General features: G+C 36.7%; 1 protein-coding gene across 2 annotated transcripts in view; it reads right to left on the bottom strand.

Annotated features, from left to right (window-relative positions):
- Nucleotides 1–12,570, bottom strand: part of LOC145694306 (A disintegrin and metalloproteinase with thrombospondin motifs 1-like) — a 176,678-nt gene that overhangs the window by 9,648 nt on the left and 154,460 nt on the right. For both annotated transcript variants that reach the window (XM_081770395.1, XM_081770400.1), the window contains exon 13: nucleotides 7,844–8,097. In XM_081770395.1, the coding sequence (XP_081626521.1) occupies nucleotides 7,844–8,097 (254 nt within the window). The remainder of the gene's footprint in view (nucleotides 1–7,843; nucleotides 8,098–12,570) is intronic.

The raw sequence follows: 12,570 nt of genomic DNA, 5'->3' as shown, positions 1-12,570 counted from the left end.
TAGCTCTCCATATGTTTCCAAGCTCGTTATTTTATAACGATTCAATCTCAAAGTTTCTATAACGGTGTGACAGGTGGATAACGTCAAATCTCCGTTTATCTCTGCTTTATCTCCGTTTTGTCATTTCACATGATAATCGTCTGGTGACTCATCGGAGGTTGGGAAAAACAACAAAGTGCCATCGTATTTGGTGTTACATGTTTTTGCTTCGTCTAGTGTATAAATTATTATACAGAAAGGTTTGTCAGAACTTCAGTGCATGACAAATTTGCTCTCTTAGTAGAAGAAGTTAACCAAATCATTGGAAAGTGTTCTCTATATTTGCTTAAATATAGTAGATCATATGAAAGAAATAAAATCCACATATTGCAAAGGAAATAACAACCTTTATATATATATAGGTCCGTAACTAGGGGGGCTAAAGGGGCCTGGCCCCACTAACATATTCATGGCCCCCACAAACCTCTGTGGCTGGTTTCGGACCTGTCTCTCTCTCTCTCTCTCTCCCTCTCTGTATATATATATATATATATAAATCCTGTGGAGTTTATTGGACCTCAGTACGACCAAATTGTGCCACAATAATAAGTGATACCATAACAAGTTAAAAGCTGTTTACTTCACCCACAAATAGTGTGTTTTGATGGATAGACTAACAGAAAAGATTTCGAACAATTGAAGAATATTCATTTCTTATAAATTATCTAAGAGATAACGATATAAAACTTTAGCAAAAATGGTAAGTGTTTTCAAATAATGACTATACTTTCTTAAAAGCATGGCAAAATGCCTAGCTCTTGAAGCGATGTAGGGCAAAACGTGTAACAGTAAAACCTTTGACAATTGGCAACCTAATTGAACTATCTTGCACGTGTTTTAGGTCTCACTCGCAACAAGTTCTCATTTCAGTCTGCAGGGCTGGTAACATGGTTTTGTTCAATCTGACTATCCCTTTCGTCCAGTGGCGTATTTACGATTTTGTTTCGGGAGGAAGGGGGGCTTTGCCCGATATTTCATATACTTTACTATAGTAAGATTTCGGGGGGGGGCTTAAGCCCGGAAGCCCCCCCCTAGATAAGCCACTCCATCACAAAGGGGTTGTCACTTCCCATTGTCACCAAGAAGCACAAAAGGGAGAGTGACTGGCTCGTCGCTTGATAATAGTGTCCTTAATCTTGACTTTTGAGGAAAAGGTAGTTTTGTTCGCATGCAAACTACGATATTCTTTTGTCTTCCCTTCTGACCCAAGAAATCAATATTCTTACTATGTAGACCACTACGTTGAGTGATTCTGGCTATCTACTAAACCATGACTTCTTGCTTTTTATTTTCGTTGATGTTAAAAGGGAGATGGAGAAAAAGTAATTATAGGAATTAAGTTAGCATTGCCATTTTTCAAGCGTAAATACGGCGCGTAAAAACGGCTCAGATGAAAGAGTTTTCGACCAGCAGGTGGTCTCTTGCCCTTTCTAGGTCTTCTCCTAGGCCTGGTCTTATTGTTTTCAGAAGAGATAACCTGTTCTTGTGTTGTCCTCGCGAATCGTTGCTGAGGTTCATCATTTCAATCTATTTTGTCCTTCTATACAATACACGATGTCGGCTAAATTAATATTTTCTATTGCACAAAACGAGACATTATTTCCTAATTAAAATTCATAATTAATTTTCATAGAGAAAAAGGTATTTAAATTCAATACTTTCTAATCAGAATTCGCAAATGATGAGAGCTCCTCCGTGGCTATATGGTCAGCGTACGCTTTTCCGGCGCGGAACATTCTGTTCGATTCTCGGCAAGAGCTTATGCAGTTTGGACCCCACTTCTCATATAGCCGCTGTTTAAAAGGTCGCTAAATTCCAACCCAATCCAATTGAACATGACGTCTTTCGACTACGAATTTAACATTAAATTTAATATTAGCACATTAGTTCCCCCCTTCCTTCCACAGATTTTGAGATGGTTATAAAGATGAAGTCACACCTTTAGAGTTGCTCATGTTCTGATATTAAAAAGAGAAGTATAACATGATCTTTAATAGCATGTGACCAATTCTCGCCAAACTGAAAATGTCACACTATTTATAAAAGAGAGAAAGCAAGAGAAGGGAAAGGAGATTAGGACAACCAACAGCAATGTTACTTCCAGACATACTTTCTGGCACTTGGTTCTCTCCGGTCGAATATGAATAAAAATGTCCCCAGTAGCAAAGATAAATTACATTTCACTCTTGTGAAGAACACTCCTTCACCAAATGTTCAAATGCAGGTCTGATATTTTGTTTTGTCCCACGCTACCCGGACAATATTTTAGAAAAAATTATCACCAGCATAGAGGATAGAGGTACTTACTAGGTATATTTAAGAATACAAAGTAATAATCCTGACCTTCAACAAGATACTATCTCAATATCTGCCTGATAAAGCTGAACAAAAAATTGCGTTTCAGTATCGAAATTCGCTGAATTTTTTTTGCTATTTCGACCACCTGCTGCTTGTTATTTTAAGTACCTTCTCAATCTTACAAGAACTTTTAGCAAAATAGGTTCAGAAACTCACTATTTTTATCACGTGATCTTAACATTACTCGTGAAAAAGAAAATGTGATAAACCACAAAACATAGCCTAATGTTTCTTTCTTTGTGTGTTATTTCAAAGCTCAGATTGTACTCATATTTAAATTTATTAGACCTAATAACCCTATTTTGCCATTATTAGATCTAGTCTCGTTTTAGTGTGCTTGCTTTCCAGCCTTAAAAGTTCTAGTTCAATCCAGGGTACCAGCTATGTTGAATATTTTTCAACATTTTATTATATCTCGTCATGATGGGGACTGTACCAACACTTACTTGAAAAGCTTATGTAGGTTCAAAACAGAACATACCTAACACCAAAATTGAAATAACACACATTTGCCCATTGACACCTATTTTTACGCTAGGTGTATGGACCGTCTTACGGACCGAAATTTATGACACCATTTTACGCATCAAAATTACGCGCCGAAAAATATGCTTGTGTATGTTGGCCTTAACGGAAGCGATGCGTCAATAAATTTATACTCGTTTGTGTCAACGTTCACTCGCTTAATATTATTTAAACTTACATAGTATATAATGAAATATTTGTATTTCTTAGTACAATGTTCTTTTCTCCTATTTACTCCTTAAAATAATTTTAAATTGTTTCACTGTTGAATGGGCAAATGAAATTTTCAGATTAATTTTGTCATATGAGAATCACCTATTTTACTCATAAAAACAATTCTAATAACAGTTACATGCTACACTTCTAAAATTATATTTTACTATTATGATATTTACACAACTCTAACACCTCCCCGATAAACACCAACTTTACGAAGACACTATATGTCGGGTGGGGAAGATTCCGTGCTACAGTAAAATTTAGAGCTATGTCGGTGGTAGTTCACTATCTGAAGGGCCACCCTACCGAATTGGTCTAAATGGAGTAGCCAGAGACGGAGAGTGTTCTGGGAGAAGGCAGCAGTTCTCCAGTAGTCAAATTGCCGGAAATCATAGTGATTGGTACGGCAACTTGGACATTAAGTCCCAGGCGTGGTCAGAGTGACTTTAACGGCTGGGATACTGCGGGATGGAAGGCAACGGGAAACCACCACTCTATTTCCCCTAGTTTGCTGGCAGCAAAAAGAGAACATATGTACAATGGTCTTTCGCAAGTCAAAATATAGTTCCGGAGGTAAAATATCCCCCATTCGGATCTCCGTGAGGGGGATGGCTTGGGAAGGACTATTGAACGAAAAAATAATAATGGGGGGAAGAGAGACAGAGAAAGAAAGACAGTGAAGAGCAAAAGGTTTAGGATAGGGACATGGAACGTACGTACTATGTTACAGGGAGGAAAACTAGAAAATCTTTAAAAAAAATGAAACAAAATAACCTAGATTTGGTAGGAGTTTGTGAAGTTAGATGGGAAGGTAATGGGATGTTGAACAGCGAAGGGTATAGAATGTTTTACTCAGGTAATGAAAAGGGCGGTCATAATGGCGTAGGAATAATTCTTGGAAAGCGCTTAAAGGAAAAGGTGGTAAAAGTAGAATTTATTGATGATAGAGTTATGATGTTAAGACTTAAAGGGAAAACGAAGGATCTGGTGGTGATACAGATATATGCACCGACGACTTTGCATGCAACTGAAGAAGTAGACGAAAATTATGAGAAAATAGAAGAAATTATAGATAGGGAGAAGAAGGACATGCGTAATTGTAATGGGAGATTTCAATGCAGTTGTGGGAGAAAAACAGGAAGGTACTATCGTAGGCAAATATGGTTTAGGCCAAAGAAATGAAAGGGGAGAGGGACTGGTGAATTTCTGTAGACAGAATTCACTAGTAATTGGGAACACTTGGTTCAATCAGCACAGGAGAAGAAGATATAAATGGAAATCACCAATAGACGGTGGAAGATATCAAATAAACTATGTTATGATTCAGGACAGGTACCGGAATAGCTTAAAGAACGCGAAGACCCTTCCCGGGGCTATTTTCTTTGATCATAATCTTGTGCTGGCGGAAGTAGATATTCAACTGAAAAATGTAGACAGAAGAAAAGTAGGTAACAAAGCGTTGAATACTGGAAAGTTAAAAACTAGGAAATAAGAAAACTTTTCGTTTAAAAATTCGAAGAAAAATATTCAAACCAGAAAAGAATAGGTGCAGATAGTAACACACAGTGGGAATACATTAAACTTCGCTTACAGCAAGCTGCAGAAGAAGCAGTAGGTTACCGCGAACACAAACGGCTAAGAAACCATGGGTTACAGAGCAGATGCTGCAGAAAATGAGGGAAAGGAAGACGTGGAAACAGGTTGATACAGAAGAGGCCAGAAAGATGCGCAGAAAGTTGAATAATGAGTTACGGAGAGAAACAGACAGAGCAAGGGAAGAGTTTTACAAAAGAAAATGCGAGGACATAGAAGAATTAGAAAGAGTTGGAAAATATGATGATATGTATAAGGAGGTGAAATCCGTGGAATTTCGGAGGAAACAAGGGTGTATTACGATGGCAGTAGAAAATAAAAATGGGAAGGTAGTCAGCGACAGAAATGAGGTCATAGAAAGATGGAAAGAATACGTAGAAGACTTATATGAGAGTAGGGATAGACCGTGTAGCCTAAATGTTGAAGTAGAAAATGAAGTAGGCGAGGATGATAAAGGATTTAGTATTCTTCGGGATGAGTTTGAAAAGACTATATCCGAGATTAGGAATGGAAAGGCAACCGAGATAGATAATATACCAATCGAATTCATTAAAAATATAGGAGACAAGGGAAAGAAAGAATTGTTGCGACTGTGCAATGAAATACAGGAAACAGGGGAGTGGCCAAAAGAATACCGATCATGATACCGATGGCTAAGAAATCGAACCCAAAGAGATGTGAGGATTATAGAACTATTAGTCTCATATCTCATGCAGCTAAAATTTTGCTCCGAATAATGAACAGAAGGTTATATGGAAGAACAAATGAAGAAGTTGAGGAGGAGCAGTTCGGGTTCATTAGAGGCAAGGGCACAAGAAATGCAATTGGATTATTAAGGACAATCAGTGAAAGATTTATAGAAAAAGGGAAAGAGGTGTATGTTGTATTTATCGATCTAGAAAATACTTTTGACCGCGTGAATTGGGAATTGTTGTTGGGAGTTCTAAAGAAGATAGGGTTGGAATGGAAAGATCGAAGACTCATAAGAAACTTACACATGAACCAACAAGTAAGTGTCAGGATAGGGGAAGAACTGACGGAAGAGAGTGCAATTAGAAGGGGAGTTCGACAAAAATGTTGCCTCTCGCCAACACTATTTAATGTCTATCTAGAAGAGATAGTGTAAAAAAGTTTACATGATGACGGCATTTCGGTAAGAGGTAGAATGATTAGATGCATAAGATTTGCAGACGATGGCGCTTGTTGCAGAATCTGAAAAGGAAATCAATAAAATGTTAGAAAACCTGAGGATGGGCTTTGAAGAATACGGGATGAAAATAAATGTTAGAAAGACAAAAGCCATGGTGATTGAAACAAAGAGGTCTGTGTCAAATAAAAAAGTGGGAGGGGAGCAAATAGAACAAGTGAATAGTTTTTGATATCTAGGTAGTATCCTTAGTAATGACACGAAGTGCGAACGTGAAATAAAAGCAAGGATAGGAATGGCGAAAGAAGCCTTTAGGAGGAGGAAAAGTCTGTTTTGTGGGATCTTGAATAGAGAGTTGAGAAAAATACCCATAAAATGCTTCGTGTGGAGTGTTGTACTGTATGGGACGGAAACGTGGACATTACGTAAAGGTGACGAAAATCGACTGGAAGCATTCGAAATGTGGATGTGGAGAAGGATGGAAAGAATTAGTTTGTTCGAGCAGAAAACGAATGAGAGAGTGTTAGACATGGTGGGGGAGAAAAGAATACTTTTAGATATTGTTAAGAGGAGGAAGAGAAACTGGTTGGGACATTGCCTAAGAAGAAATTGCATCATGAGGGACGTCCTAGAGGGTATGGTGGCGGGAAAGAGAGGCAGAGGACGAAGGAGACTACAATTAATGGATGATATAAAAACAGAAATATCATACGTGAAGACGAAGCGGTTAGCATAGGATCGTGGAGCATGGAAGCTTCTCAGCTGCTGCAAGTGACCTGCCAGTAAGGGCAGAATACCTATGATGATGATGAAATGACTTCTATTCCTGGAAATGACTGGTTTGAGCTCATTATCCTTTACCAGCATCAAGTCCTTATGAGACGAGATCCTATTGTCTATAGTGGAGTTCGAAAAAAAATGAAAATCTTTAAGTTTTACGTCCCACGATTATGCTGGCTAGGCGAAAGGAGACGGTGATTATGAGAAATGAATGAAATAGTGGAATGAAGAAAGTGGGAGGAAGCGAGAGAACCCCAAGAAAACCCACGCACACGGTGTTTGTCCACCACAAAATTAACTTGATGTGGGCTGGGATCGAACCCAGGACCTCAAGCACCAGAGGTGAACGCTCTACCACTGAGTCACTTAATGTAGTACAGTGTTATGCAAATTTTTTTCTAACTATAGAGCATATTTCGTTATTTCTTGCACGTAATATGAACGCAAATATAATACTTCAACAAAATGAGAAAATATAGTTAACTATATTAATCATACACTGTACAAAAGAAGAAGAAGAAGAAGAAGTATGTGGCGTATGTAAAAACGCCGGTTACATGTATAAATCCTGTAGTTTTTGGACTTCAGGTACAGCAAACGTTTTATACATACATTCCGTATAAGTGTTCTGAATAAACGTACTTTCCGTACGGAAGAGAGAACTGTATATAGGCGATCAGGATTTCATACACGGATGTATGTAACATATAGCTGATGTATGTAACATACATATACTTATGTAATATACGGAAGACTGTTAGATGTCAGACATCCTTCAACGGCATGATGTAACATGTAAGCGGGAAAAGTATGTATATATGGATAACATATATTCCGTATTGATTTCTGTAGTAAACATAAGGATTCCGTATATTTGTGCAATATACCGCTGTCTGGCTAACGGATTTTTCAAGAATGCTCAAAATAAGAAATTCTCTGTGGAAATAACTCGATCATGAGCAAATGTAAAACCGAATTTGCTTTTCTTTATAAAACTAAAATAAATAAAAGAAAAAAGAGAGGGATGGAGGAAGCAGACAGCAAGTAAAGATGTAAAACTTTCAGCTAATTTGTTACAATATACAAATGCAAGTTACGAATAAAGTTTTAAATTAGCATTCTCGATTAAAACATATTTGTAAATGCATTCCTTGCTGTTGAAGTACATTAAATCGCTCTTACCAAAATAACCACCTCATTGAGAAGAGGCCCTCTAGCGGTTATTTTCTCACTGTTCTCCTGCAACTTCTCGTAGTGGAAGAGTGCTCCTTCTACAACTATTGAAGTATCATCTTCTTCCAGACTTGTTTCTGTAGAGGTAACTGAATACAAATGATGACGTCTGTTCTTCAATTTTATGGCAATTTGGGTAGACGATTGAAAGTTCACTTGAATATGCCGTGCTCCACGTGGGAGAAGAGCAATTCTTGTTAAAGCTAAAAAATAAATAAATAAATAAATAAACCTGATATATATATATATATATATATATATATATATATATATATATATATATATATATATATATATATATATATGTTTTTATATTGATACCGTTGGTTTGACATACTTCTAAATGACAGTATGAAGAAACCGTAGGCTTTAGCAATTTTTAATACATATTATAACCAATGGTGGATCTAGCCCGGGGCTGGTTCCCCCCAGTTTTTGAGTGACAAAAATAATTTAAGCTACTATTTATATAATTTTGAAAGTTAATACTAAACTGATGATATAGCTGTCATATCCTGGATTCTGGCTGCCCCCCAGTTCTTACCTTCTAGACCCGCCATTGATCATAATGGGGGAGGAAGGGAGTTCAAAGGAAAAGAAAAGGTTTAAAATTTATGCCAGAAATAGAGAATTTCACAAGCTTTTCATGTCAAGAAAATGAAACTCGTATGTAAACTCATTAAAACAAGTAAATATCTACAAGATAGAGAAAAATTCTGTGGGAGCAAGACACCCTACGGGGTGGAAAGACGGTAAAAATAATTGAAAATAATGACTTACATTAGTGTTAAATTCATAATTTTCGGTGTCACTAAGATGAATAGTGACACTCGAGATGCCATTAATGCCCAAGTTTAGTCAAGAACGTGTGCATATCATCTAGCTCAGGAATTGACAGGAGCAACTAGGCTTTGCCCATTGTTATTTATTCTACTCAGTTCTTTATTCTAAAATATTGTGTGCGTAAATATTATTCTTTCCGAGCACTTCTGCTAGTAAATAAACAAGAAAGCTAAAATGAATAAGGGAATTACGAAGGAGAATTGTGCGAATGGGAAGCTTAGGATTGATAATTAATAAGAGCACAACATTGTTGTCGTACCCTTTGAATGTGGCCCGACTGGCTAAAAATTAAGTCTTGAGAATTTGATCAAGACGCCTAAGTTGGACGGGACAGGTCGCTCTTTCAAATTTCTGGTTTTTAAAAAAAGCAATGAACTGTATAGTGTAAAACTAACAGATAAAGCAGCTAAAATGGATTCAAAAATTAAATATTTACATAAAAACTTTAAATTAGTATCACTTCATTGTTAAGCAGATTTTTCTACATTTATGAAGTCAGAAAAAGTATTCGTGATCTTTACTGTGCAATATATTTAATATCCTTTTTAACTCAGTGTTACATCAAGAACAGACATACAATGAGGAACTATTTTATAAATTCAGTAGTTGCTGGCCAAAACACGTACACAATTTAGAACATTACTTTTATTAAATTAGAAAGTACAGAGACGCTTTTTCACTTGAAGCAAGGCAAATACCCATAAGCAGTTTAAAGGTAAGGTTTTACAATTCCATAACCTCGAAATTGAGAAGAGGTGATGTGGTTACTGGTCAGGATCATACTCGTAGCTCTTTTGTCCCAGGTTTATCTAGATATCTAGAGGTTGGGTACATGGGCGCCCGAAGAAAATTTTCTAGCGAGGGGCCCATCTCCCTCGTTGCCCCATTACGTTTTCCATTTTTTTTTAATATTTATATTAAGAAAATCTTAAGAAATTTAAGTTGTTTTCGTGAGCCAGAGGGGGGGGCCCACCCTGCCCCCAACTTCGGGCGCCCATGGTTGGGTGAACCTCAGAGCGAGGGTAAAATTGGTTCAAATCATCCCATTAAAAGTCGAAACTCGAAACCAGGCTGGCTGGCTGTTGGTCTGTTTATATTCCTTACCAACTAATTATCGCAGATCTATTTCTTATCAAGGAGTTACATGTTTCAGTTTTGCAGAAAGTGAACATTTTAATGGACTGTACACATGAGCTACATATTGTATGCTGTATTGTCAATCTACTCGAGTTACATGCTTCTTTTGACCCAGCAATTAAAACTACATACTAGAGTATATTTATACTGTTTCTAAAATAACTTCATTTGACACAAGAAATAAGGAAAACTATTTATTAAACTTCTGCAGACATTTTAAGTAGGCCAACCCATATTTAAATGATGCACTACAGAGACAATTGATTTTCATATATTTTGATGAGCCTAAAGCTATTGATTCCTTTTTGAATATTTTCAAACCTTAACAAAATGTGACACCTTCGAAGTTGTACAGGAAGAATCTGGATTAATACGAGGTAGTAATAAACATGTTCTTTAAATTTGGATTAAATTATAAATTGTTCTCCACTTGAAATAGAATAGTATGAGCTCCCCCATGGCACCTTCTCCTTAGGCGTCAAATTAGCCTACACGTCTTCGGTGTGAGGGACTGGCTTGATTCCCAGTGGGAGTTCATATGGTTCGGGTCCCACGTCTCTCGATTCCCTTTGTGAAAACGTCTCATATAGCTTGGGTGCTCAAAAAGAGAGTTAAACTTCAAAATCTCTCTCTCTCTCTCTCTCTCTCTCTATGATGCCAGTAATCTAAACGCTAACATGAAAATCTAAAGCTCACTTTAAAAACTAATAAATACTTGAGGTGACTCATTTGCTATATTGAGTCAATTCAGAATTACAATACATTTCTTCCAATACATTTTAGAATAAACTAAAATACAACGTTAACTTTTTATGAAATTTCCTGTTTAAAGAAAAAAAGAAATTTCTGTTTTACGTAGAAAGCATGAATTAATGCCGAACGAAAAGCATAATTAACGTGTAAATGCTTGATAATAGTAGATATTGTATTCTAAATTTTAAATTTGATTTTCATTTTCATTTTCTTTCTTTTTTTCTTTTTTCTTTTCTTTTTCTTTTTTTTTTGTATTCTGCATAATCCATGTTTTCCTCGTGATTATATCTACAAGTAGCAAAATTTTGCTTCATGGTAAATATGTAATCATACGAGAAACGTAGAAGAATAACATATACTACCTTATAAACTAGTAACTTATAAGAAACGAAACACCGTATATTTAAAGTGTGATTCGAATTACGAGAAATATGTGAATTTCAATTTAACCGTTTAGGAATCCAGCCCGGACCATGCACAGCAAAGATGAGTGTTATAGCTATAAGATTACGAGGAGTAAAGCTGACTATAAAGTTGCAGGAACCCTGTGTTATAGAGTGACAATTAAACTCGAAAAACTAAAAATGTTTAAGAAAGCATGTTATCCTTTTGGAATAAAACATATTGTAGTTGTAATTTATTATTCTAGTACCGGTAGTAATATTTGTTAAGATAATGAGTGTAATTTTTCTGTTAATGATTCCGGTGAGGACACTCGGTCTAAAAAGTTCAAAAAGCTTTATCAGGCCAGCCCTCCCGAATGAGTTTTTCCAGGGTTTTCATCATTCACACCAGGCAAATGCCGGGGTGGTACCTAACATATAGGTCCCAAGGCCACTTCCTTCCCTTCCTCCGGATAGTGTGCTCACAGAGGGACGTCATCCCTCAAAACGTGACGAGCTAACATGACATAGATGCCGACAGCCCAGAAATCTAAATTCTAATCCTAACCTTTTCTCTTAATGAACAGAGCAGTCAAAGAAGAATCTAATGATTAATAAATGAAAAGTTTTAAAATTTTCATTACAATTCTGCTAAATACATTTTTGGTGCTATTTATTGTTCTATTCAATATCATATGCCAGATAACATTGATTCAACTATAATAGTGGAGTTGATTGATTACAGTTTTCTGTCTCTTTTAGTATCGAGTCTATAGGACACACGATCTATTGCTTAAAGTGGGATCTGAATTACTATTTGGGTTGTATTCAAGATTCAATAACCTGGGATAAGCTTGATGAGCAACACTAAATTGAGAGAAGCTCGTGCACAAACGTATAGGAGACATGCTTATTAGACACTTAGCCACAAGGAGTATACAACTCTTGATAATTTTAGAGCCACGAACGGAGAGAGAAAATAAAAGGAACCTAGAGGCTGTGAGATGATATTATTTATATATTTTTAATTTCAAATAATTTATTTCGAGATTATCGAGACGAGACCGAGATATAAACAAGTATCTGCAGATCGAGTTGAGTTGATTTTGAGTTTAACGCCCCTTTCAGTAGCGAGGCTATATGAGACAGGACCTACTGATTAACGTGTAATTCGAACCACATGAGCTCCCACCGGGAATCGAACCCAGGTCTTCCACGCCAAAGTCGCGTACGCTAACCGGTTACACACGAAGGAGCTCATCTGCAGATCGAGACGAGACCGAGACTGAGACGACGATTTTCGACTCGAGATAAGACCAAGACTGAAACCGCTATTTGTCGATCTCGACAAAACCGAGACTAGATGCAATCTCATATCTTCTCGATTCTATCCTTAAAAAGAGGATACCTCAAGGACTACTTGTGGAACACAAACCACAGTTTGAGAAACTCCAACTATAGTAAAGATCTGTCGCTTCTTTCATCTTCCTGGTTTATACAACTCTCATTCTCTATTACATTAGTGGTCAATTCTTAGTATACAGATGTAGAAATAAATTT

Source organism: Thermobia domestica, chromosome 1, assembly GCF_964235325.1.
Source record: "Thermobia domestica chromosome 1, izTheDome1.hap1.1, whole genome shotgun sequence".
Classification (NCBI taxonomy): Eukaryota; Metazoa; Arthropoda; class Insecta; order Zygentoma; family Lepismatidae; genus Thermobia; species Thermobia domestica.
Note: the sequence above shows the minus strand (reverse complement) of the source record. Positions and strands in the feature narration are given on the sequence as shown.